We start from the raw sequence: 27,385 nt of genomic DNA, 5'->3' as shown, positions 1-27,385 counted from the left end.
TATTGTATTGCAACCTTTTACTTCAGAGACAAATTTGCACCAGTCCTATGATTTTAGAAGGTACACAAAATATGTACATCAAGAGAAAACCAAAGCCTATGAGATAGTGACTATACAGGACTTAAAACATGAAAAAATATAATGTCAAAGCATCTAGAGGATACAGTCTGACAGCAATAATGCAACATGTTACTTTACTGATACTAGTGTGATTACTAGTCTACAACCAGGGCAAACTTACAAGGCACAAACTTAGTGCTGACACTGTAGTGTTGTAAGTTATATTCAGGCACTTCTCTAAGATGCATAATTCTTAGCAAAGGCCATAAAAAAATCTATGATACTTTATATGTTGTGTAGAGAAATGTCAACTCATTTCCAAAATATTTAATTATTAGACTAATAAACAAGATGGTCATAGTGAAGACAACTTCCCTTGGCAACAGATGTTCCTATGTTCACTGAACTCTTCATTCCTTGGTCCAAAAATTGACTGAAAATAAGGTTAAGTCCAGAATGGCCTTCTCTTCCATTAACCAGTGGCTGACTACAACTCTGTTTGCAGGCTTGGTCACAGATTCTTACGAAATACAATGTGTTCTTCATTTGGTTTAAACTCCCGCAGAGAATAAAGCTGGAAAACTAGAAAGAGAACCAGAGCAGCTTTCCTCCCCAATATTTACATTTTAAGCCTATTCTCTGGTAGTCTGCACAGTGACAGGTATTTATTGGCAAATTAAAAACAATGCTTGCTGCTCTTAAGGCAATGTCTAAATACCACATAGCAGGAAACACACCCGAAAAAGTATCAACTTGGTATTGTACTTAGTAGGTACTGGCCTTTATTTAAATGCAAATCCCCCCCTCACATCCACTGCTCACTTCTTTGCTGTACCCTACAGTATTCTCCAGTTTAACGACCTGTATTACCAATTTCTGCCGCATAATTCAAAGGGAAGCAATTATTTTTCAGGAAAATTGACACTGAAAATACTTGGCAATCAAACAGATCTTCTGCTGCTTCCAAGCCATATTTTTAAATACCTATAGGAGTATATAAATATTTATAAACTAAATATTTATAACTATGACTAGTATATATTACCTAAAATCTGGACTCTTAAAAACCACAATCTGAAGGGGCAGCCAAATTTTTAAATATAATTTACCATGTTTTCCTCTTTCTTTTCCATGAGATCCTAATATTATGCTCTCAGAAGGTGAAATTTAAGATATTTCTGAAAAGTGAAATTACAAAAGCTCAAAGGTCCTTGCAAATGGCTCTTTAGTCCCATATGGAAACAAAGGAAGGAGCGATTCATTTATTGGCAATAAAGAGGCGAGAATTCCAAAGAAAGAAACCTAAGGGTCACAGTGGTCTTTGGATTAGCCTTCCTGTCCAAAGTCTTCTGTGAATTTCTTTAGTTTTTCCAGGTCTTGTTCATTCACAGTTGGTTTAGTGTTGGCTAATGACCTCAGCATGTCAGCCTGTCCACGCAGGAAAAGAAAAAAAAAAGTTAAAAAATATACTTTGCTAGGTACACACAAACTCCTGAACAGTTGATACACAAAAGATAGCGTATACTTCACGACTTCAGTTGATTTAAAAGAGGAAAGAAAAATCAACAAGGTAAGGCCATGCCATGGAAAAAAAGCCAATAGTCTGTTTCTACATATTTTGTCAAACACGCAAGTGTTTACAGAAACACTTATAAAGAAAATTTAAAAAAATTTAAAGAAAATTTGCTCACATTATTGGCAATTAAAATAGTGACAGTTGGGAACAAGAGGTTTATTTATTATTTGGAATATTTATATACTGCTTTTCAACAAGAGTAATTCACATAGCAGTCTACATAGTAAAATAATAAATGGTTCCCTGTTCTCAAAGGGCTCACAATCTAAACAAAGTTTAGATGCTATTACCCTATTTTTAATTAGTCCCGGTTAAAGGCAAAAACAGGCTCACAGACATCTTGTGTCTTTCATTCTGCTGTTTTCCTGTTGCTCGTGGATTTGCTGGTGCTGCATCAAGCATCCCAATTCTCTCCATCACTCAAAAACTGTTGTGCCAATCGACATCCATGATGGGTATCAGACTTCTTTTTCAACTAGTCTCCCCTCTTCTCTGCTCCCTTCCCCATAAAGTTACTGCAAAATTGATGCTCTGGAGCCCAGTAATTTGCCTTCAGAGCATCACTTCCCCTGGAAAAGCAATCTCAGTTCCCTCGCCATACTTCCCTTCCCTGGAATCAGCTAACTACTACACCTTGCCCTACACAGGTTGCTTTTCAAACTCTTTTCTGCCTCTGTCTCCACTTTTTCATGGGAGATTGGCACCCTAGATCCATGATCTCTATAATGTTTCAAACTGCCTCAGCAGAGAGAGATTGGTAACCTTGGCCTTTGTCAACTCTGGCCATTGGTCCCCATCTCCCTATCTTCCATGTCTAATATGAAGTCACAACGGACACCACACTTATTGCTTCCATCTTTTTCCCCTGTGAGTTTGAGAGTCTATGACAATTCAATGCACCTGAACAGAATGAAACTTACTTCAGAGAAAACACGCATAGAATTTTACCATTGCTCTACTTTTCAACAATTTAGTTTCCCCAGAATGGGAGGCCTAAAGATTAGCCTCCAACAAATGACCCCTCTGAACAGATAAATCACAGATTTGTAACCTCAGAGGCACAGAGTATCAGTTAAGAAGAGTCAAATGGTAGGGAATGGGATATTTGAGCTTATTAACTTTTGGAGGCATCAGGGGTTTCTATAGACTGGGGATGGTGGCTTCCCCTAGTGTAGCACCTATGAGCACAACTTTCTGAATGCCAGCCATGATGTCTCATATATTAATAGACTTTGCAACATTATAAGCAGAAATATGACTAATAGTTTTCACTATCTTCTTCAATCAACAGACAATACTTACATTTGCAATTTTGTATAAGCATCTCCAGGTTTTATAATGTGCAAGGCAATAAATGAGCAAGGTAGTGGTAGTAGGACTAAGCATTTTACAGGCATTACATATACAACTAATATTAAGCAAAAAAAAGAACGACATGTTACGAGTATTTTATGAGAGGTAGTGAAGAGATAAGAGTTCTCCTTTAACACCACCTTCTGAGGAATAATCAAATCCTCATCATTTGTTGTCCATTATGAGCTGGCACAGGAGCCTGTAGGTTCCATATAAAGCATGAATGGGAAGCAAGTTTTAGGACAGACTTGCATGCATTTACTAGTACAAATTTTTTATTATAGCACACTGGTGAGCTAATTAAATCAAGTACTAAGAAGTAATGTGCTACACAGCAACCTGAGCCACCTGTCTAGCAAACTAGTCATCTGCAAGGAATCGTTACACAACTCAGGTGTGTAGAAATTGCCTATCCCAAGACTATCTTGGCTTATGGTCAACCACAAAAACACCATGGCACAGAGAAGTATCTACCCATGTATGTTGTTATGCACTATAACGAGTTCTTGAATGCTTTACCTGCACATGGGGACAAGACAAGTAGTATGTATTGTCTAAGAACACACCACACAATAAGAGGATCACGGTGGCATGTCATTGTTGTAATTCATTATGATTCAATAGCCACAAAATATTTCTGAAAATAAGACACATTTAATTAAGAACCTCTGAGGCTCTTTCCAAGATTGATGCAGCGGTTCCGAGATCAAGACAAAGACTGACCATGGAAACTACAGGCTCCAGTAGCTTATCCCCTGGCAAATCCATCCATGTCATTTCAATAGCACTGGGTTCTCCTGGAGAGCATGGAGTGAACAGATCTACTATGACATCAGGATCTGACAATGATGGTCCTTTCACCTTGCAAAGAAACAAAAATAAAATAAGTCGCAGGTATGAAATATTTTAGAATTACAGATAGGGAACTTGAAAAGACAGAAAACATTGGAAATTGATAAACTAGGATTTTTTTTAAATTGAATGACAATTTGAAATGCATTTCTGTCATCAGGAGTTTTAATCTTCTGCTCACAGAAAAGGTCTTTGCCTCCAAAAGCAGAATCACTGGTTGGCATGCTACCTATTGTATATTTCAAGAACATGGGTGGCAACACAGCTGCTGACAATCTTGGGCAAAAATAACAGGCCATGGAGTCTAGCCCACACCTCTTGCCTGCTCCCCAAACTCAACAGATTAGAGACAAAACCACATTAAGGCAAAGATGAAATGCACAAGTATTACAGTGAGCTCTTGAGTGACACTATATGACATTTTGAACTTAAACTTTTGCATTTGTGCCAAACTTGTTTGCCAGTAGTTTAGAAGTTTCAGTTCTTTTTTGGTAAATGAATTTTCCAGCAAACAGTAGTAAGAGCAGCTTAAATGAGCAAATATGGTGTCATGGTTCAGGAATTGGACTTAGAGCTGAAGACCCAGATTCAAATTACCACACAAGCTCAGGGAGATTGCCAAGTAGCAGGGTGGTCGGTCACAAGCAGAATCCCTATTCTGTCTTAGTGATACAGTTGAAAATACTTAAAATTGAGTGACTCAGGATACCTAAACAGAGCATGGATTCATGAAAGATTACCATAACCTCTCCCCACTCTTCTGATCTGGCAAGCAGTTAGAACAGATTAACCACCTAGTGACTTAGTTCCTGGTGGAAACAGATATATAAATGGTGAAATTCAGTGGGAGTATTAAGACACCTAAAAAAATATCCTAAACAAATATTTGTTTTAAATAAGCTCCTCAAAGAAGCACCCTAGTTTTTTATCTCCAAGTTGTGCTTAGGTATCCAGAAAATCATGAGTACAACTGTTAAGTTGCATGCAGAATTTAGTGCAGAATCAAGTATCTGGTCAATTACTTGGAGATTTGGAATCAAGCGGCTTACTGTGACCAACTACAAAGTAATAAAGCATTTATTTAAACTCCTGTTACTTCAACATATCTACTTTTTTAATTCAGAGATTTTAGGATAATTGGGGGTAGAGCACTTATGTAAAACAGGAGCTGCTTTTAAAATATAAGCTTACAAGACAGGAGAGTTATACAGCAGCGTTTCTCAAAATGTGGGTCAGGACCCACTAGATGGATCAAGAGCCAATTTGAGGTGGGTCCCCATTCATTTCAATATTTTATTTTTAATATATTAGACTTGATACTACTAAGGTATGCAACTGCAGTTGGGGAAATGTTAGACCTGTACTTTTAACCAGCTACTATGACCCTGGTATCAGTGGTGAGTCAAATCAGTGGATAATGAGGCACAACCTATAACTACTTAAATTTGAAAAGATTACACAAACTGAAAATTGTTCTAGAGAAATACACAAAAAAAATTAAGAGTTAATTTACTTTAGTCACTTACTTTTTTAAAGTGTGTGGCTGATTGAACTTTCCTAACAGGCTGCATTAGGGCATCTCGTACTATTACACTTATATCAGCACCTGAGTAACCATCTGTTCGCTTTCCAAGTTCTCGATAATCTGATTCAGTCAAGTTGTTTGGAGTAGTCCCAAGATGAAGCTTAAACATTGCACTTCTTGCATGGTCCTCGGGTAAGGGAATGTAAATGCGCTTCTCAAATCTCATTAAAAGAAATAAACACAAATTGAGAACTCACATTTGAATTGTTTTTCCAGTACAGTATAGCTTGCTGGGAAAGGAAACTCTCTCTTTACTGCAACTTTTGAAAATCTAGCCATGAAAATCAAACAAATCACTAGCACTCTGCCCAACAAGGCACTAAAGGGTTTTGGAAACAAAGATTAGCATTCAAGCCTATTTCAAATTACTCAGTTATTTTGCTTGCTTATTTCTGAGAACAGAGAAATGGAGGCAGAAATTTTTTTTTTTTTAAAGCGGTCAATGAGTAAAACAGGAAGCCCAATCCTATAGTTCTCAGCATCTGGCAGAAGAATGGAGACAAAATGGCTACCGCTTTATCCTGCGAGCACAAGGAAGCCATTGGAAGTCTCTTTGGGGGAAAGAGGACTGTCGATCCCTCCCCCTGAGGAAAATCCCTGCAATGTACCGGCTATTTTGCCAGCACAGACGTGAGAACCTCCATGTCAGGATTTTCAGCCTGATGAAGATGACAGAATCAGGTGGAGGAGGCCTATGCTGATCCCACCTCCCTTCTGCCCTGGTCACTCCCTCCTGCTCTGAACACCCACAATGCTGGTTGACGTCCTTCCAGCACCGGGCCCAGCACCCACACAGTGCCGTAAATGTGTTTTACAGCATGTTTATGACACTGAGTGTCAGTGCTGGAGTTCAGCACATGCACTATGGGCCATTAAGATTGGGCCCTAAGGCATTTCTATTTCTACATTCCATAAATATCAAACAGTATAATTCTATGTCCCACATTATATCAAGCTTCCTGTTTTTATGAGAAGTAAGGTAAATTTAGGTTTGATAAACACCAAATGTCTCATGAATTTAAAGTTTAGGGCAATTTTATTATCACCATTGTCTCTCTCTCTGGGTTTTATAACAGTCCACATGGTCAGCACACTTTAAAAATAAAACGTTGGAATATTTAACCTACCACTACCACAAGACTGCCCTACTCTTTCCACTGAGAGTAGTAAAACACAGATTAAAAATTGGTTGCCTAATCAAGTAATATTCAGTGTAAAGACTACAAAGTGATCTTCCTTGTGTTTCCTCTTTATGTAAGAAAATATTGCAACAGAATATTTACAGATCTTACATATTCTATCAGCAGGATGGCATAAATATTTTATTTACAATACAATTTGACATCCCAATCCCTCAGAATTATACAGCAATGCAAACAACTTGCAACACCATAAATTAATAGCATTTTAAGCCTGCAAGGTCGTGTTAATGCTTGGGCCAGGGCCTGCTGACGACACCAGGGAAGATGTAGCACTAAACAGTCTGAGGACAAGTAGCCCCTCAATCTGAAAAACTATGGAAGTGGAATGATTATATTTTAGACTGGGCCAAAGAATAGTAGTGAAGCTATTATACCTTCTTCTGATGGCAGAATCTAGAACCCAAGGTATATTTGTAGCTCCTAGAACCAAAATCCCATCATTGTCTACTCCAACTCCTGAATCAAAATAGGCAAAATTTGTCAGTATTCAGTATTACATGACCTCTAAAATAAGGTATGAAAAGGATAAGGTACAACAGGCATTTCAATAAATCTCAACATTAGTATGCCTCTAACTAAAAAAACATTTCATAATTCAAAATGAATTTCATGCATTGTAATCTAATGAATACAGGGTCAGACTAATTCTGGGCAGAACAATGAATGCTGGGTCACAGGTAAATAAAGATATTACTTTAACTATGCCTAGAAAACCAATAACCTTACCTTGCATTTGAACTAGAAACTCTGTTTTAATTCGTCTAGCAGCCTCACTTTCATTTTCACTTCTGGAACCACACAATGAATCTATTTCATCAATGAAGATAATTGAAGGTTTGTTTTCTCTGGCAAGCTGGAAGAGATTCTTCACGAGCCTATGGAACAATTTAAGATATCTTACAGAATGACAGAATTTACAGTCATATGAATTACACTATACTCTAAGATTCAACAAAATGTCTAGTTATTAGTCTTGTGTAGTCAGACAAGTTATCACTAAATCTTACAGTTGCTTTACTTCCCATAAAAACATCTTTCATCTGACAACATCATACACATTCTGACAAATGAAATGATATGGTTCTTGGTAGTCCCTCAGTTGATTAGAATACAGATGAATGTTTGCAATAAGGTTATGAAACTGAAGAACAAAATACGTATTGCATTATGCACATCAAATGCCTGTGCGGTACGCTGAAATACAGGTATAATATTTAACAGGATAAAGTAGCCAGGAGTTAGCTTGTTTGAAGGTTCCCAAGTATGATTGCTACTGCTGTTTCTTTCACCCCAACAGACCCATAATAACAACTTCTGCTTTTGTTCCCTCTTATTTTTCCATTTCTACAACAGCCTTCTCTGACACACACACACACACACACTTTAAGCATCTCACTGCACCAATTATCTATTTGTTTTGTGTCTGCGTGGAGCCCTACAGAGGCTATGCAGATGCAGCTGTTGGCCTCTGTCACGCTCTGCAGCACAGAGAGAGAAAATGTGGCCAAAGAGATGTGGGTGGTACACAGGGCTTGGTTGTGGCACAGGAATGAGCCTGAGTTGACACAGGCTGTCAAGGCTCACCTGCAGATTTAGGTTTTTAAAAACCTAGGGGAGTGGAGTTTGGAAGCTTTCATCATCTGAAAAATTACTTACTTTTCACTCTCCCCCAACCATTTTGAAACAAGGTCAGAAGAAGATACAGAGAAAAATGTAGAGTTGTTAGCTTCTGTTGCAACAGCTTTTGCCAAATAGGATTTTCCTGTTCCTGGAGGTCCAAACAGAAGGATCCCTCTCCAGGGGGTTCTCTTCCCTTTATTTAAAAAAAAAAAAAGGCACACACATTTTTAAAGAAAAAGTATTATTTGAGAAATTGCTTCCTCAACTTGGTAAAATTTCACAATTGCCTCAAGTAAATAAAGTCACCTCATACAATAATGAATCACTTGTGACATCTGTACACAATCACTCCTCGCAATTTTTTTAAAATCTCCAAAAGCTGTCTGGAATGAAGTCATACACATAAAAGAATGTTAATCAGGAATGATTCCTCAGATTGTGCTAAAATGTACTCGCAGGATTATAACTGGAAAATTTGTGGGAATGACTAATTCTGATGTCCTTTTGTCAGAAAAGGCATGTTCTTTTTCAACTTAGGGCTCATGGCAGACTCAGCACCATTGCCTGCTTATAGAAACATCAACACACAGACAGACCTACACCCCAAATAGTACAAATAATTGATCAGCTCCATTCAAAGCATTCTACATGGGTATACTGTACTTGGGTTACAATTTAAAATATGTGATCATTTAGGAAACAAAAATTAGCTCAGGGATTACTAAATTGATTAGCAAACAATAATTAGTAAATACTCTGATTGGTCAAGATATACCTGAGTAAGTCTCATGCTAACCAGATCTTTATGTTAAATCTCAGTTCAAAATAGTTGAGATGCACATTTCCTAACAGTTCCAGTTAATCCTATCAGTAACAAAGTCTGAAGTCAGCATTGTTTCACAAAATTCTTCTGTGAGGAAAATTCAGTTCAGAGATAATGACCAGCCCAAAGTCATGCTGGGAAAGCTTCATAAGTGAAAAGGGATCTGAACCCAAGCCTCCCTAATTTTAGACTTTCTACCATATGGGCTCTTAAACATGGATTACAAATTGTCTGTACATGGCAGATCACATACCTTACATGTTTGACAGAAACTTCCAGCATCTTATAAGTCAGAAGAAACTACTGGCTTGACTCTGGACAACTAGCATAAGAGATGAAGGCCTTTAAAGCTTTGTTATTTGGCAACCATGGGGAATAGGGGTTGCTGGTTAACCAGATATGCTGTTTAACGTTTTTCCAGTTCTTAAAACACCCCTCCCACCTCTACCTTCTGGACAGGATCCTCTTTGCAGTATTGGTCTACCTGCTTTTCTCTCTCATGAAGGCTCTCTAGGAACAGAGAGAGTACTTCTTAAGCAGGGCCCTTGTGAGAATAAAAGAGTCCCACAGGGGAAGCCCTGTTTGGAAAGGCTGGGAGATAAGTGAATGGTTTGCTAACTGACACAATTAAGTAACACGCTTGGTTAGCTGGCATTCCCACCCACTGTCTTATTGGTAGATGGAGATGCCAGTTAAGCTTTTACTTTATATGGAGTCAAGTACACCTTCATGCCTGAGCAGCAGCAAACATTACAGAAGCACCTCTGTAGATATATCTTTTAACGTCTCCTGGGAAGATCATTTATGTAGCTGCAATTTAGGTGAAGTAGAATCATCCACACACATTATGTTGCACTGTCCCAGATGTCAAGCACTAAGATAGCAATTTCTCTCTCCCTTGCTCCATGCTAAAACAGGGCATTCTGAGAAAGCTATAATTCAATTCCTTCTAGCAGGTGATGTAGAGCATTCAACCTTCTCAGTCGCTCAGTTCCTAAATTTGAGTAATTTGAATCCAGCCAAGCTTTCTGTAGCAAGTAATCACTGAGTACATTACATCTTTGGCAATATCTGCAGAGTAACTGATTATTTTGTTTTTTAAATAATACATGTTTGTATGTAAAATGTATTGTACGTTTGTATCTATGAGTACACATAGGTGTGCACATATACATATATTTGTGTACTACTTAGGTTTATATTCTCTCTACGGTTTCCGTACAGAGTCTTCACCTACCAAATGTTTATGCCTAATAAAGGTTGACTTGACTTGACTATATCTTTTAACACCAGAAGAGACTCACAGATTGACAGCCAGGTTATATGGAATATATTCACAACTATTATGTTTTTGTAGACTAATTTCAACCAACAATCACCTCTTTTCCTCATTAGTCATAATGTTGTCTGAGAAGCATTTTCTACAATTTTATTACCATTCGCTTTGCTGGCACCAGCCCTTATTACCAACTTCTGTTCTACATACTTGACATAACAGTAGCTCAAGCACAGCTCAAGCCATCCACAGACAGACTTTCTAACAGGGCAGCTTTCCATATTTCAGAAGCTGTTAAAGCTACCCCTTATAACTCAAACATTTGAGAACTTTTGACTAAAAGGGAATGAATATCACAAGACAAGCCAAACATTGACAAGCATTTTATAGCAGATTAGTTTACCTGTGAAAAGATGAGGAAATTTAATCGGCAATATTACTGCTTCTTTAAGAGCTTCTTTTGCTCCCTCTAAGCCAGCAACATCATTCCACTTGACATTTGGTCGCTCCATGACAATGGCACCTATGCAATGAAACACTATCACTTAGGAGGGCTCACTGCTTCAAGATGTTTAATGGCACTATTAAATAAGGTCTACGCTAGTTTCTAGCCTAGCTCCAATTCAGTTAAGGTTTATCAATATCTGCTGTAGTCCAACAGAGCAGAAGAGTCATACTGTTGAAGCTTACGAAGGAGTACACAAGTTTGAATTTTTGCAAAATGCTGTTTTTCATGTTAACAAGTGTTAGGGTAGTTCTTTTCCGCAAAACAAAACTAATTGGTGTGTACAGGAGATTAATGCCAAACTTAGTCACAATTATTTCAGATACTTCAATTTCTTTTACTGAGCTTCTTCTTTAAATATCAATATGATTTTGATTACTGCTGACGGGGGGGCTTTTCAAGATATTTCTCCCTCAGTTGGAAAAAGGGCAGCAAAAGAATAAGACAGCTGTACAGATTATAGCAATACAATACAGATTATAGCTATACAGCTGTATAGCAATATTACTAAAATGTATACTCCTTAGCAAAATTGCTTAGTATTCATGTTGCACTTTTCAAATTCCATGATGCAACAAATAAGAAAACTGCCCTCGGAACACAGCATAAAAAATGAGAAGCACTGCCCAGTTATCTCAGGGAGAATATGGACATGTCCCCCCTTCCCTCAGGGCAATGCTGCTTTATGTCCCCCCAGTGATAATACTATGTAAGAACATACCATCACCTTGCCCACTATGTGATCCCTGATTGTATAGGATCAAGCAGTGAGGTGCCAAAGGAGCAGGTAAGGAAAAACAAAGTATCGGAGAACATGAAAAATCTAAAATCTTTGGAAATCTACCCAATTAACATTTGATAATAATTGTTAACGAAACATTTGAATCTACACTCCCTGCAACAATTGGCCTGAAATATGACTAAATTTCTTTGTTCAAGACATTCAGAGTGACATAAAGCTACCTTGCAGTTGATTCTGCAGCTTCTTTTTCTCAGGATCATCTGATTCTCCTTCACCATCACTTTCATTCCTAATTGAAGTACATAAAAGAAGTATACACACATATACCCTCCAATGCAGAGACAGGTCCTTCTGATCAAGGAGGAAAATGACACACTTACAATAAATACCCCTGCTAACTGGATAAGGAGGGACCTTTTAAAGTGGTGGTTTTCCTATTTCCCTAGGAGACAACAAGTATTCTTATTTTTCCTAGCACATCATCCCTCTTAGTGGCTTCTCTCATGTCTTTTTAAAAATATTGTGAGCAATTTGGGATTTATTTTCTTATTCATTTGCTATGTAGACTGCTTTGAGAATTTTGTTGAAAAGTGGTATATGAATATTCTAAACCAGTGATTCCCAAACTTTTTAGTGCCGGGACCCACTTTTTAAAATGACACTCTATCAGGACACACCTAGGTTTACCAGACTTTTAAAGAAAGAGATCTAGAAAGAAATAATGTTTTATTTACTTATAATAATAGTCAGAAAAAAGACCCTAAAACATTTATCTCCTTATATTTATACATGCTGCAAACATCAGGAACTGAGCTCTTTGCAGGATAATTATCAGTAATAGTATCTGATTTTTGAATAGCCTCAGGTATGAGGCAATCACCCTTTGGCAACCCACCAAAAATCAGGCCGTTCCTACCAGTGGGTCCCAACACAAAGTTCAGGAACCACTGTTCTAAACAGAGACATTATTTAGAAACCTTAATACTGGAAAAATCTAATTTAAAGCATATCACTGTCAAAAGATAAATGGAATAGTAGAGTTTTTTGTAGACCGTAAGATTAATCTTTCTCTATCATCATTTGAATTGTCAAAGCCTGGCTCACAATAATTTTGCATTCCCCCACTCCCAACACTGAAAATAAAAAGCCTGCGTGAAGCAGCCACAAAGATTTGCTCAACAGAAGAAATAGAGGATATATATCAGCAATAATGGAACAGAGTCCCCAATACCCCAATGTTCCACTCAGTGAAAAAGAAGTTCCACAGGCTACACTTTAACTTCCTTCTCCGTAAGCAAACTTGGGGTTACAGCTGAGAAAGCTGTTGCTGTAGGGAAAAACCAAAGAGCATGCCTAATTAGAAGCGTAATGAGAGCTGGTTTAGCATAGCTGCAAACTGACTGAGCTAAATTAAGACTCCCCTGGTTTGAATCCCCTGCCTCTCATCCAGGTACTTCTGTCCATTTCCTCTCAATCTCAGCTCTCCAGCTACTATTTGGGGATAATTACGCACCTTACAAGGCTGCTGTAAGAACATCACTATACACATGAAGCACTTTGCACGCTCCAAAAACATAATACAAATGTTCAGTATTATTATGATCTAGAGCAGCAGTATTCAAACTGGAGACTGTTGTGCCCTGCAAACAGCCTCCCTGGCATAATCAGAGTTTACCATTCTGCCGGGTAGGCTGCTATTGTTGCTGCGGATCTCCCATGTATGCTCTGCACCATCACATCTGCTAGGAAACCCAAGTGTAGAGCTTCCTGGGGTGGCAGAATGCGAAAGTGGCAGGCCACAATGAACATGGGGGGAGATAGGTGACAACAATGGCAGCCTCCTCCATGGAACGGTAAGCCCCGTTCCCACAGGGACGGGGATAAGTGATATCCCCGTTCCCACAGGGACAGGGATAAGTGGTAACAGGGATAAGTGAGGACACTGGATCCGGCCTGTTGTCTGGAGTACCCTGATCTAGAACAGCTATTCCCAACAGGAACCATGGCACATTTGAAGGGGGCCACAGACTGTGTTCAATAATAAATAATTTTATGTTTCTGTTTGTGATATATTCTTGTTTGACAGGAGGCCCTGGAACCTGATAAGACATGTTTAAATAATCATGATAATCACGTCTTATTATTTTATTACCTTCTCCCATGGTGTGAACATTTCAAAAATATCACAGGTGAACAGGTCTATAGATGTTTAAAAACTGAAATGAATGGCAAGGTGGGTAAGTGCTCAGGAAAAACACAAGAACCCGAGATCAACTTTAGATCCCAATAAAGAATATTTTCCAATGGGATTGTATCCCAACGAATGTTCATGCAAGTTATTGTCTTTCCCCCTCCTTCCTTCAGAAGCTTTTTAAGCCTCACCAATACACACCTGAGAGTTGAGACACCACAGTACTGTGAGGGATGCAATGCAGGGGCTTTTGTGGAAGGCAAATTGGCCAAAAAAATCTCATAGAAACTTGCCTCCATGTGGTTTTCATCCATTTCTACCTCCCACAGTAGTCCCTGCCTCTTCCCTGCATTCTACACTATATCAAAGGGCCCCTCACCCTCAAGAGCAGTTTTTCGGGGGGTGCACAGAATTTTCATAAGGAGGAGGCAGGGAAGATAGCTGCTACAAGTATCACTGTACTCGAGTGCCTTAGGATGCTACCCATCATACGCAAAAAAGCATGTCTTATATGTCATATTTTCATGCAACGTTCTAGCACAACTAAAAGGACCTAGAGAGAAGAAACCTGTAAAAAGTTGGAGTAAATTACATTAACTTACCCCTTTTCATCAGCTGGACCAGATTCTTTTACTGGCTTGGGGGGAGCTTTTTCTTTCTTTTTCAGATATTCCTTCAGCTTTTCTGCTCTGTCCAGATACTCAGTACACTTTACTCTGATGCTTTGTTTTGCTTTATCACCCTGTGCTTCATCTGAGAATAAGAAAATATTCTGGATCATGATCCAAGTCAAACTTCCAATGTACTTGACTTTAAAAAAAAAATCCACCTCAGAACACAAAAATGTTATCATCTAAGATTTCTAGTGTACCAATGGCTACATTATTCAAAAGTAATAATTATTAAAGTACTGCATCTTCCTCATCAACAATTTGGAGATTCAGTAAGAGTTTCTGGGGAAAAAAACAAGAGATAGTGATAGCTTTCTTCAGTTTTTGGATTGCAGAGGCTTGGAACTTCCGGGGCTGGAGACCAGTTAGGATGGTCCACCCCGGAGGCTGATAGATCCTGAAGAATTCTTGATGGTGTTGCTGACACTGTGTCAAAGTCCTAGTGGATTCTAGAATATAGTAATGACCCAGATAAATGACAGTTGCTTTTTAGATGCCTCCTCCCAGTTAGCAGAGCCCAATTAGCTCACTGGTTTTCTAAAGAGCCAGGAGCAAGGGAATGACTGGGATGACAGCAAAGATGTTACAACAGAGCTTATACAACTGAATACTGAGTAAAGTACAATTTAGGGCTTCGGTGGCAGTGAAAGTGGTGAAACTTTGTCTGCCACTGTTGCATCTTCTCAAAGTCATCCAGCTCTGCTTTTAAAGAAAAAATTTGCTTCATCTGACCCAAAGAATTACATTGATTAATTCCTTTGGTAGTTCACTGTAACATATTTGCAAGGTGTACACCAGCAGTCCCCAACCTTTTTTACACCAGGGACCAGTTTTGTGGAAGACAATTCTTCCACAGATCGGGAGGGGGGAAGGGGAATCATCGAGTGCCTTCCCTTGCTAAAGGCTGGGAAGAAGGGGGTTTCCCCGAGTCTTCTCCAGGTGGACCTTGGCAGGGTGAGGCTGCCGGGGGGCCTCAAACTAGACTCCGGAGAAGGGGGTAACGTCACCCCGCTTTCATCCTTCCTGGGGTTACAGCCCTGAGATGGGTCCCAGGCAGGTGGCTGTTAGCTTCACAGCCTCCTGCCTCACCATACTGCCTGTTCATTACTGCCCATCAGGCCCCTCCCCCCCAGATTTATGGTACTGGTCAGCCTCCCACAGCCCCACCCCTCCTCTCCGGTAGGGCCATCTAAAGGGGCCCCAGCTCCCTTTCCCTGTGATTGCCTGATGGCTAGCGGCACCTCCCTCGCAGCCTGTCTTCCCTGGCCAGTTTGCTCCCTCCTTGCCTGCCTTGCTGGGGTATACCTTCTGCCATTCACAGTGCAAGGGAGGCTTCTCACCTTGTGTCACCCATGGACAGCAGGTCCCTGAGTTGCCTGGTGGGAGCAGCCCCTGGTGGAAAAAGCCAGGGCCGCACCAGGCACCAGCCTGCCCACTTCTGGCATCATCAGCTGGAGACAGCCTAGAAGGCCCTGGGGTTCCCAGCACTTCCCCACCGCTCTGGTGGGACTGGGCGAGGTGCAGGGAGGCCAGACACTCAATCCCTGACAACTGCCTCCTGTGTTCTGTCACCCTCCTTCTGATGAGGCCTCTGCTGAGGCTGGTCACGGAGGTAAGTTGGGGTCCAGAGGTTTAACTGGACCCCGAAAGCTTCGCTTGCTCACCCGCTGCTCACCTTCTGCTGTGTGGCCCAGTTTCTAACAGGCCATGGACTGGAACCAGTCCATGGCCTGCAGGTTGGGAACCCCTGGTGTACATTATGTTTGTACATTCTGATTTGTATATTTCTGATTTGTATATTTCTCCATGCAGTCTTCAGTCCAACCATCTCTGCTTGGATGAATGTCAATTAAAGTCCGAGAATGCTTAGATCATACCTCTCCATATTCTTTCCACTCAACTATATTCTATAGTGATGTGCAGTGCTTAGCCGGGGGGAGTGATTAAGTGAGTTCAGGAAATAAATACCTTATGTTGAAGAAGAGAAAGCAACTGACCACCTTGAAAGATGGCTGCAAAACCATTCCTGAAGAACAAAACTTAGATCTTAGCAACTATGACCACAGGTCAAAACTCCCTTTAAGGGTAAGAATAGGCAGTTACTGCTCAACTCTACTCACTTCTGAAACCAATTATCTCTAGATCAGCTTCAATCTGCCTCAGTCACCTTGGTGAACCTACACAAGGGGAAAAGGCAGGGGTTGCATGATCTGTTAATTCTGCTACATTTCTCACAGCAGATTTCTAGACCAGTGTTTCTCAAACTAGGTGGGTTGCAAGCCAATTTCAGGTGGGTCCCCATTCATTTCAAAATTTTATTTTTAATATATTAAGACTTGTTGCTACCATGGTATGGGACTGCATTTGGAAAAGGTTACAGACCTGTACTTTTAACAATCTACTATGTATATTCTTTAAACAATGATAGTAAATGGGACTTACTCCTGGGTATGTGTGGGTAGGATTGCAGCCTAGGATTGTTAAAAATTTTCCTGCTTGATGATGTCACTTCTGGTCATATCACTTCCGGTGGGTCCTGAGAGATTTTTATTCTAAAAGTGGGTCTCAGTGCTGAGAACCACTGTTCTAGGCTATTGACCTCAAGATTCTTCTAGATAGACTGACGAAGTTGGGAGTTAGAGACACTTTGCTCCAGTTGGCTCTGCTCCTTCCTGACTAATCAGATAGGTGCAGAGTCAATAGGTGATGGTAGAAAATACCTTGTAAATAATTATTTACACAAGGTTCCATTCTATCTCTCTGTTTTTTAATGTTTACACAATAGTAGAGGATGTTTGGGAACTTAGGGTTACGTGTCATCGATATTCTAATGACACATGATTCTCCTTAATGTCAAATTCATCACATGTCAAACATGTGTGGCAGCACATGTTCTAACAAGTTCTGGAGTCTGTAATAGACTGGTTGATGACCAATAAACTGAAGCTCAATCCTGATAAGGCAATATACTGCCACCCAACTGCAGAATGCAGTGCATGTCCCATTGGCACAGCTATGCCAATTCACAGTTATGCCAACAAACAGTGTGATACACTGTTGGCTTGAAACAGAGTCTGGACTGTACTGAATTCCTTTAAAGCAGGGTTTTCCAAACTTTCAGCATTGTATTGCTCTTATAAGTTAAAGAAGATACAAACATTTTGGAAATAACTAACAATTTTCACAATCAGGGAACAGTATTTGAAAAATGCTTGCATTTGTGGACTTCTTGCTAACTCTCTCTTTCAACTTGGCTCTCAACAAGAGCGACCAAGGCTGGTAGTTGCTTCCATTAGGAAGAAAAAACGCATGGTAGTAGATAAGGGAGGGGAGGAAGGTGTTGGAGGATGTAATTATGTCACTGACTCAACCTGCTGATCAGGGGCAAATGTGGCCCGTAGGTCATAGCTTGGGGACTCCTGCTCTGAAGGATCATGCTTGCAGTTTAGAAGTGTGATCAAATAGACCTCTGCAGAAACACGAAGATGTCATCCACAGCACAAAACATATTTAACCAGCTTCATTTAGTATGCAAGCACCTACCCTTCTTGAAAACAATGACCTGTTTATAGTTATGAATGCCCTGGTAATGTTCATGTTAATCCAATCTGTTGACTTTGTCAAGGAAAATAGTTTCTTTCCTGGGCTTTTAATAGCTTTTAGTTGTTTGGCAGATTTTGACTGGCTCTCAAGAGCTCCATTTTTGCTATAAAATTCTGTTTTTTATTTGTTGTTTTTATTTGTTCATTTGCCTTTTAAAATTTGCTGTAAGTCACCCTGAAAATATGATACTGGAAAGTGGAGAACATTTATTTTAAACAAATATTTAATGGATAATGCACGGCTATCTTCTTGGTGTTGAAGGCAAAGCAGGACCCCTACTGATAAGGATACATTTACTTATTTATAGAATTTATATCCCTCCAATTCCATGCTGAAGCAATTACCCAATGTGGCTTACAAATACCACATTATTTATTCTACATATTGTACATTTTAAAGTCATAATAAGTACAATGGGGGGGGGGGGCAACTATTTAGACCACAGCATTATTACAGAAGCACAGACATCAGAGAACAAACAAAGCATCACTCAAACACTAGACCAGGGGTGTTCACACTTTTTTGGCTCGAGAGCTACTTTGAAACCCAGCAAGGCCCGGAGATCTACCAGAGTTTTTTTTTACAATGTTCGCGCCATCATAACATATAACATTTATGTGTACAATGTATGTTGGTGTACCTTGCATAACTGCATAAGCCAATATTGCACAACACAACATAATTAACTATAAACATTTTTTGTAATTACTTGAGTTTACTTTAATGACTTGCACTGAAGTGAATCAGCCAAGGATGCATAGTCCAGACAGTAGCTGCTGACAGCCAGCCTCAAGCACACTTCCAAATGTTCATCAGTCATGGTGGAATGGTACTTGGACTTAATGATCTTCATGTAGGAAAAGGCTGACTCACATAAATAAGTGGAGCCCTTCCTGCCTCAGGTGCTCTTATATCCCTGAGGGCCCTATTGCCTTCAAGTGGCTGCAGCTGTGCAGCACACTCTGCTGGAAGCCCAGGCCTTACCCTTAAAGGGGCCACTGCTGACACCACATCTACCTCCACACCAGATCTTCCTTGATTCCAATACAAGTGGGGGGGGGGGAGCAGATCTCTATACAGACCAGTGCAAAAACAGGGGAAAGGTGTGGGGAAGATCTCTATATAGACATCACAGCAAGACCAGTGCAAAACCTCTTGCACACAGAACCAACAGATGGAAGTTGGGGGGGGGGGCAGATCTCCATATGTACCAGTGCAAAAACAGGGGAAAGGTGTGGGGGAGGGAAATCTCTATATAGACATCACAGCAAGACCAGTGCAAACCCCTTGCACACAGAACCAACAGATGGAAGTTTGGGGGGGGGCAGATCTCCATACATACCAGTGTAAAAACAGGGGAAAGGTAAGTCAGCCCCAGTAGAGTCAATGGGGCTCACTCCCAGGGATGCGTGGACAGGAGGGAAGCCTGCCAGCGGCTCCTCTCCAGGTCTACTCATGAGTCAGTCCCAGTAGAGTTAACGGGACTCACTCCCAGGGATGCATGGACAGGAGCTCACTCCCAGGGAGCTTCACTCCCAGGACGGGGCTCACTCCCAGGGATGCATGGATGGGAGAGAAGCCTGCGATCGACTCATTTTGCCTCGTGATCGACCGGTGGATCGCGATCGACGTACTGAGCACCCCTGCACTAGACAAACAGGAATGTTATGAGCCTTCACTGAAAGACCATGAGGGAGCGGGTAGTTCTTTTCCCCCAGAAAGTTTAAAAAATTCAGTGAACTCTTGTTTGGAAAAAATGAAGTTGTTCCTCAAAAAAAAAAAAAAAAAAAAAAAAAAAAAAAAAAAGCCAGACAAATCCAAAGGTAGACAATATGGCCCAATATGAACGAGCAATGTGTAAAATATAAATACAAACTGAATATCTCAGTTTAAATTACACCTGAAAACCACTTGGAATGACAAGGTTAAGATCTTACACCATCATAATGTGCATAGTAAAGAACAAAATAAATAATAGAACCAAAATGTTTAATGTGTGTATGAGGAAAGCTGGTACTGTCAGCAAGATAGCCCCGCCCATTCAAATAGCCTGGAGGGGAAAGAATCCATAAAATTTCTGGATGAGCATAGCACAATGTAACTTCCTAGATTCTTTTTATGCTCAGTTAAAGTGATGGGTGGTTTTGGGTAATTTACAGATGCTAAAAGGTCCCTATTAGATAGTTAAGTTGTTCCAGCACTTTCACCTTCTCTCTACTGCTTACCAGCTTACCTTATGTTCTGCCAGCACCTCTTCTTTCTGTTCCTTCCAATTTCCTGACAATTTCTCATTAGAGCTTCCCTTAGACACTTTCTTACATTGGTAGATAAACTCAACTATCTTCCTAAAACAAATTAAAATCCTACCATATTACTCCACAAGCTTTGTTGTGGAGAAACTGCATATCCTTGGAATTCATATACACTCATTCCAATAAATTAAAGCAAGAGTTGCAGCAATTACCTGCCCTCATAAGGTAACCTTTGGTATCTTGTGAACTGTCACGGAACAGATTCATCCTATTCTTATTTTTCCTAACAGACCTTCAGAAGGTTTCAATAAGACAAGAAAAAAACCGCAGGAAATTCGTAAAAGACAACTGAATATTTATCTTTGATCTGGATACACCTTTAGGCCTCATCCCATCAAGGAAATGAGTCCAATGTTATTTAGCAAGTAATTAGCTGCCCCCAATACTGCCGGCTTATAGTCACTGAATAAACCATATCTTTGCAAACACCATCATAAGGACCACAGCATACAATTTTAAGATGTTGCTGCAGCTTCCAAGAACAGCTCGCTCCAATCATTTATATATATAGTAATTCTTACATTTGACTACATGGAGAAAATACTGCACAGCATGTTGATACAAGCGGAGAGCTTCCTCAAAGTTTCCTGCTTTATCTTCTTGTGCTGCCTTGCTAGCAAGGTCTATTGCTTTCTAAAAAAGAAAAAGAAAAAACACAAACAAGAGATGGAATTAAAATTACATTTCTCAGATAAATGAGTATTAAACAATATTTCCAATACACTTAAGTTCAGGAAAACAAGAATATAATAAATTCCCTCTCAGCTTCTTGGGATCCCAGTGCGTGGTGGCACAAAGCTGAGAGAGGGCAGGGGGAGACATGACGGGAGGCAGGGGTGGGGAGGGGGCAGGCGGGAGGCGTGCTGGGGGAGGGAGGGAGGTGGGTCTGTGGAGCTCTGCTCCACCGAATCCAAGGCAGGCTTGGCGCCCTACACAAACGCCTTTCCTTTACCATCAACCTTTTGGTCGGCGGTAAAGTGAGTAGCCCCATTACGGGGTAGCTTACCTTACCCAGGAGAAGGGGACGAAAGTAGCCCGGAGCACACAGGATCCGGCGGTAGCCGTTCTTTGTGCCACTGAGGCTGGGCGCCCTGGGCAGCTCAGGATAGGGCTGTAACTTGGGATATCAGTTAACAGTGCTGATCCGGTGGGCGTGACTAGCTTTTCCACCGCAAGTGTGTGTAGGTTCACCCCTTGTCTGCATCCCCTTGGTTCAGGTTACAGAAAGTCTCAGCCTTACTCTGTGGCCTGAACTTCAGGAAACTCTCTTCTTTCCACTAATCTCTCCATTATTCTTCCATGCACCTAAAATTCTCCATTCTTCAATATCTCTGGGAAAACTGTCCCTTCTTCTAAAGAGTTCCTCTTTCCTTGTTTCTCTTCGTTCCAACTGCTTTCCCCAGGATGCCACAGTGAGTGAATGTTAGCTGCAGAATTACTCTGTGTAGTTTAAGTCATGAGCAAGTCGGTTCAACTAGGCCACAGCTTTGAATTCCCTTCTTGTTGACCACTGGAATAAATTCCTTGGTGCACCTTTTACCCTCACCTTTACTCTCCTTTCCCTGCTGAATTATTTAAGTTTACATATATACTTGGTGCTGAGTGCCTGCCAGAAGAGAATGGACCAGGGCAGCCTGACTGGCCTGTCTACTGAATGGACAGATAGTAGGATGCTATTTTTTGGCACAGCATCAATAGTTCAGCAAATTTATGCTATGCAGTTACATTACATATGTAATATAGTACATTAGGACAGCTAAAAATACAAATTTTATGGTAACAAAAAAGTTTTGATACAAAAATCTAAGATAACTGTAGGAATTCATGTCTCTGGATTGTATAAAAAATTCAAAATAAACAATTTTTGTGTTATACAGTGTAGTCACTGGGAATTTCCACAACATCAGCAGACCTGCAATCAGTCAAGGACATCTGTTTAGAAAGAAGGTCTGAAACTTAACTCGGCCCTCCAACAAAACCATACAGAAAAACCTTACACACTACTGCGACAGTGACCAGAACAGAAGATGCAGTTCCCTAAGAATTCCCAAAATTCCTATCAATGTATGCACCCCCAGTATTCATACTGGGTGGTTGTAGGGCTTATTTTTCACATGTACAAAGAAAATCTTATAAAAAGATTCATGGTTCATATAGAATGTGTGGTTTTCGCAGCACTTTCCTTCCTTGGGGCGTGTACTCTGTTGGGGAACCCCCTCACCCCATCTTCAAGTCTTGTTGTAGAGACCACATGTTCCCATGAAAGGGGGGTGGGGAAGAAGCAGAGATATGATTCATCTTCCTCTACTGAACACAAATGATTTGTGCCAGGACACAGCGATTGATTTGTTTAGTGGTTTGTGGGTACCCAGAAAAGCTCCTTTCCCTAGTTCTGAATGAAAAGGTTGCCCTGGAAAACCACTTGATCAGTTAAACAAACAAACAAACAAACACACACAGACAGAGAGAGAGAGAGAACGAACACACTTTAATTCTGGGGTAACCTTCCTACATGGAACCAGGGAGGGGAGCCTATTTAATTTTTTTTCCCAAAAGGGGTTTCACCTCAGGGAACACTGCTATCTTGGCTGAAAACTCCTCTGTGAAATCTGAGGTGGGAAACTATAGTACATGTCTCACCCAGGAAGTTTCCTTCCCTCAAGCCTCGAGGGAAACTCCCATTCCTTTTTATGGGTAAGTTCTCCTGGGATTTCTGCTGACACAGGATGTCTGCTAGAGGACAATTGGCAGTGCAGGAGGAGGGTCTAGCATGGTTTTTTCACACAAAGAAAGCCCTGGGTTGCAGTAAATCTGTGATTGCAAATCATATGTAGGTTGAATCCATGGATGTGACTCACGGATTTGTTTTCTCAAAGAATAGCTACACATTTGGAGTAGGCCTTAGTGCTCATGACTTTTTCCTCTCTGTGCAAGTACTATCTGTGAGTGAAGTCATTTCTACTTCCTTTTCCTCTTGTTTTCTTCCTGACAACTGCTTATGCTTAGGGTCCAGCAGCAAATGAATGGTAAAAAATTGTTGCCTTGCCCAGCTAACTGTGATTTGAGTGGGCAAGCTTAACTAAACATGGTTTTATTTTTTCCCCTTAACCATTTTTGTAACCATCCCCACAAAATATGTGTTTTTCTTGCACCTTTCACACTAGCCTCCCAAACTGCTGCAAATGAATCTGCACCCCAGAGTGCTCTGCATAATTTTCTGCAACATGCACATTCTCCAGCAGACAAGCAAATCTTTCTCCATGAATGAGTCAACATGGAAAGTTTTCTGAAAGTATAAAGCCTACTACTAAAATTATAATTATATTACTTTTATGATGAAGTCCAAAAAAAATCATTTTCTTCAGTGATAAAGTGTCACACTTTTTTTTTTTTAAAAAGCATGGCATGGATTGTTATGAAAACTTTGCAGCAAAAGTACTCCTAAAAAGTCTCTATTTCCCACACTCACCACATAACTTGATGACTGCCAAAATCACAAGAGGTCAATATGGTAAAATACTATGACAATCAAAAGCAACTGTGATTTTCCTACCCAACTTTCTTAGAATGGCCACACTACTACCACCCTGACATGACAGGGGGCGGGTGACGGACAGACAACTTCTAGAGATCACTCACTGATCCAGGGAAGTGATACTTAGTGCCAAGCTCTCACTGCCTTCCCATCCCCCACCCTTCCAATCAGTTTGGACATGCAGCTTGGTGGGACTTGGTAGATCTAGTCTGTTGCAACCAGCCCAAGCGATCCAGTTCCCTGGGCAAACTTCTACACAAGAATGCTATTTAAGGTTGTTAAAATGTCCTTACTCTGACAATAGTACCTGCAAAGCAGGGAGGCTGATAAAACCACTGATCTCAGAAAAATGGTAGAGGTTTTAAACAAAGAAGTTTTAAGCAAAAAGGTTTTATTGACAGATGGCTTAACAGATGAGAAAAAACAACATAAACAGTTCATAAATGTAAACATATCTGCATGGTTGGTTTCTCACAGATAAACATCCCCTGAATGTTGCTGGCTCTGCAGGGAAGCCTCACACATGTAGGCCGTGCTGGACTAAGCCGAGAGCCTGGATCCCAACTTGAGCTGAGGGGATAAAAGCTCCCAATATCTGGAGGGGGGAACAGCAGACCAATATAAACAGAACTTAACACTCCAGGCTGATACTTAGTCCCTTTCTATGTATTAGAAAGGGTCTCACCTCCCTGCATTACAATCTCTGCGCATGAACTGGAGGTTGTCCATGACTTTGTGTACCTTGGCTCAACGATCTCCGACACTCATTCTCTCGATACCGAGCTAAACAAATGCATCGGTAAAGCAGCTACCACATTTTCCAGACTCACAAAGAGAGTCTGGTCCAACAAGAAGCTGACAGAACATACCAAGATCCAGGTCTACAGAGCTTGCGTCCTGAGTACACTTCTGTACTGCAGCGAGTCATGGACTCTTCGCTCACAACAGGAGAGGAAACTGAACACTTTCCACATGCGCTGCCTCTGATGCATCCTTGGCATCACCTGGCAGGACAAAGTTCCAAACAACACAGTCCTGGAATGAGCTGGAAGCTCTAGCATGTATGCACTGCTGAAACAGAGACGCCTGCGTTGGCTCGGTCATGTTGTGAGAATGGATGATGGCCGGATCCCAAAGGATCTCCTCTATGGAGAACTCGTGCAAGGAAAGCGCCCTGCAGGTAGACCACAGCTGCAATATAAGGACATCTGCAAGAGGGATCTGAAGGCCTTAGGAGTGTACCTCAACAGGTGGGAATACCTGGCCTCTGAGCGGCCCGCTTGGAGGCAGGCTGTGCAGCATGGCCTTTCCCAGTTTGAAGAGACACTTGGCCAACAGTCTGAGGCAAAGAGGCAAAGAAGGAAGGCCCATAGCCAGGGAGACAGACCAGGGACACACTACACTTGCTCCCGGTGTGGAAGGGATTGTCACTCCCGAATCAGCCTTTTCAGCCACACTAGATGCTGTTCCAGAACCACCATTCAGAGCGTGATACCATAATCTTTCGAGACTGAAGGTTGCCAACATGATGCACCTGGGGACTCTCCCAGTAGCCTTCCACTCTGATCCCCAGAGAGTGGGCTCTACCTATCTTGCCCAGTCAAAAGTACTTGGGGAGGGGAAGAGTGACCCCCTCAGACCTGGGGACCTTCTCTTTAGCACCACCCACCAGTTCTCTGATTGGCTGCCCCCTTGTAACATGGAACACTCCAGCATTTGGAGGAAAATGCTCCACAATGAAATACAGCTGAAATAAAGCAGTACTGTACAACTATTTTATCATCACACACTCCCATCCCAGAAAGTGCTGTTATGTTATGCCTTGCTTCCCATAGTTCGTTTATAAATGAGATGACTAAGGACTAAAATCTTTGTGGAAGTCACATCCGTTAATCCTGAAGGCAATTGCCATAACATCAAGTGCACAGAACAAGATTATGGCCTTGCACAAGCAATGGGAAGAGAATGTATCTGTGCACATTTGAGGACAGCTTTCTCTTCCTATTTCATAACTGTGGTCAATCAGATACTTTCAGGAAGCTCAAAGACAGCACCAGAGTGCAATGGTCTTTGCTGGTTGTTGTACCCCATAACCTGTACAAATTTAGGGGCATGCTGCCTCTGAACATGGAGGTTCCATTTATTTTAAAATAATAAATGCCTTTCCCGTGCCTGAACATGGAGATCGCAATATGAAGGGCTCAGACCTTCAGATAACAGTGTTCTTCTGGGGTTGGGACCCCAATGGGGTCACAAAAGCTCCACCGTGGGGTCATGGCAACTTACGGGAATGAAAACACTCCTGGACTAGAGCACCATCAGTTAAAGAGGAAGGCACTTAGTGTACCCCTCCAGGTCCCAGGGGATTGTGCCCAGGCCTGCTCAGGTTCTTAGCAACTGGCTAAGAAACTTCCACAAGTGCCAGGCTTCCTGGGGGGACTTTTTCTGCTTGCTGCAATAGGAATATCTGGTTATGGTGAATGGGGCTGGGAGGGCAACACGAGGGTGGGGAGAGGGTGGTGACAGCAGTGGGTGCACAGGGTCCTGGGAAGGGATCAAGAGTGGGGTCCCCAATGTCAGGCTTTAGCTATTCGTGACATGAAAAAGGCTGAAGACCTCTGCTGTGCAACATGCTGCCTCTGAACATGAAGGCTCCATTTGTGCATGTACTGCCTCTGAACATGGAGGCTCCATTTATTTGTGTGTGTGTGTGTACACATAGTTTATTTGTGTACACACACACACAAATAAATGGAGCCTCCATATTCAGAGGCAGCACACACACACACACACCCCTCCCCCTCCCATGCCTGTACAGGGAGGTTCCAATAGGAAGGTTCAGCCACAGACTATTAAGGCCACCCCTGAACCTGACAGCAGAGCAGTGACAGCTTGGAGGGAGGGATGGCTGACCGCCTCTGGTCCCCACCCCCACCCTGCCCTTGGAACGCCTCCAACGTCCAGCCTCGCGCCCCCGCCCAACCGCCTTCGAACTCTGGCAGGGCGCCTCCCAGAAGCGCTCGGGCGCCAGGTGCCTCACCTGCAGGTTGGACGTGGCCGCCATGATGGGCGGGGACAGGCTGGACCAAGACGTCGGAGGGGGACCCGCGAGCGGCCCCCACACACACTCACACGCCCAAGCCCCCTTGTGCGCAAGGGGGGGAGGGAGGAAACAAAACGCGTCCTGAACTGCTTCCGCAACTGGAGCCCACCGCCGGCCGGGAACTACTAAACCAAACCGCGCTTCCGCTTCCGCCAAACCCCGATGGCGTCACGCGCCGCGCCCTCCGCGGCACGCAGGCGCTGTGCGGAGCAAACCGGAAGGAGGAAGTAGAGTTGGCTGAGGGGGAGGGGAAAAAAGCAGAGAGGCGGTACTGCGGATGCGCATATTTCACGCATCCGGATCCGCTCCCACGCCTGTGCCTGGAACCCGTCCGCCTGGATGCTTCTTCGCGCATGCGCATCCGCCAAGCCTGTTC

The 27,385-nt window shown here is 41.7% G+C and overlaps 1 protein-coding gene across 1 annotated transcript; it reads right to left on the bottom strand.

Moving 5' to 3' along the window:
* Positions 1 to 27,149, bottom strand: VPS4B (vacuolar protein sorting 4 homolog B). The gene is made up of 11 exons (XM_066625636.1): positions 26,947 to 27,149; positions 20,893 to 21,004; positions 14,388 to 14,538; positions 11,816 to 11,883; positions 10,751 to 10,870; positions 8,285 to 8,441; positions 7,355 to 7,503; positions 7,003 to 7,084; positions 5,368 to 5,587; positions 3,713 to 3,850; positions 1 to 1,488 (listed from the first exon to the last, which is right to left on the bottom strand). Exons 1-11 carry the CDS (start codon positions 26,968 to 26,970, stop codon positions 1,387 to 1,389), a joined length of 1,323 nt encoding a protein of 440 aa, XP_066481733.1. The 5' UTR covers positions 26,971 to 27,149; the 3' UTR covers positions 1 to 1,386.
* Between the last annotated feature and the right edge of the window lie 236 nt (positions 27,150 to 27,385).

This window comes from Tiliqua scincoides, chromosome 4, assembly GCF_035046505.1.
Source record: "Tiliqua scincoides isolate rTilSci1 chromosome 4, rTilSci1.hap2, whole genome shotgun sequence".
NCBI lineage: Eukaryota > Metazoa > Chordata > Lepidosauria > Squamata > Scincidae > Tiliqua > Tiliqua scincoides.
The sequence above is the reverse complement of the archived record's forward strand: the minus strand, read 5'-3'. Positions and strand labels throughout refer to the sequence as shown.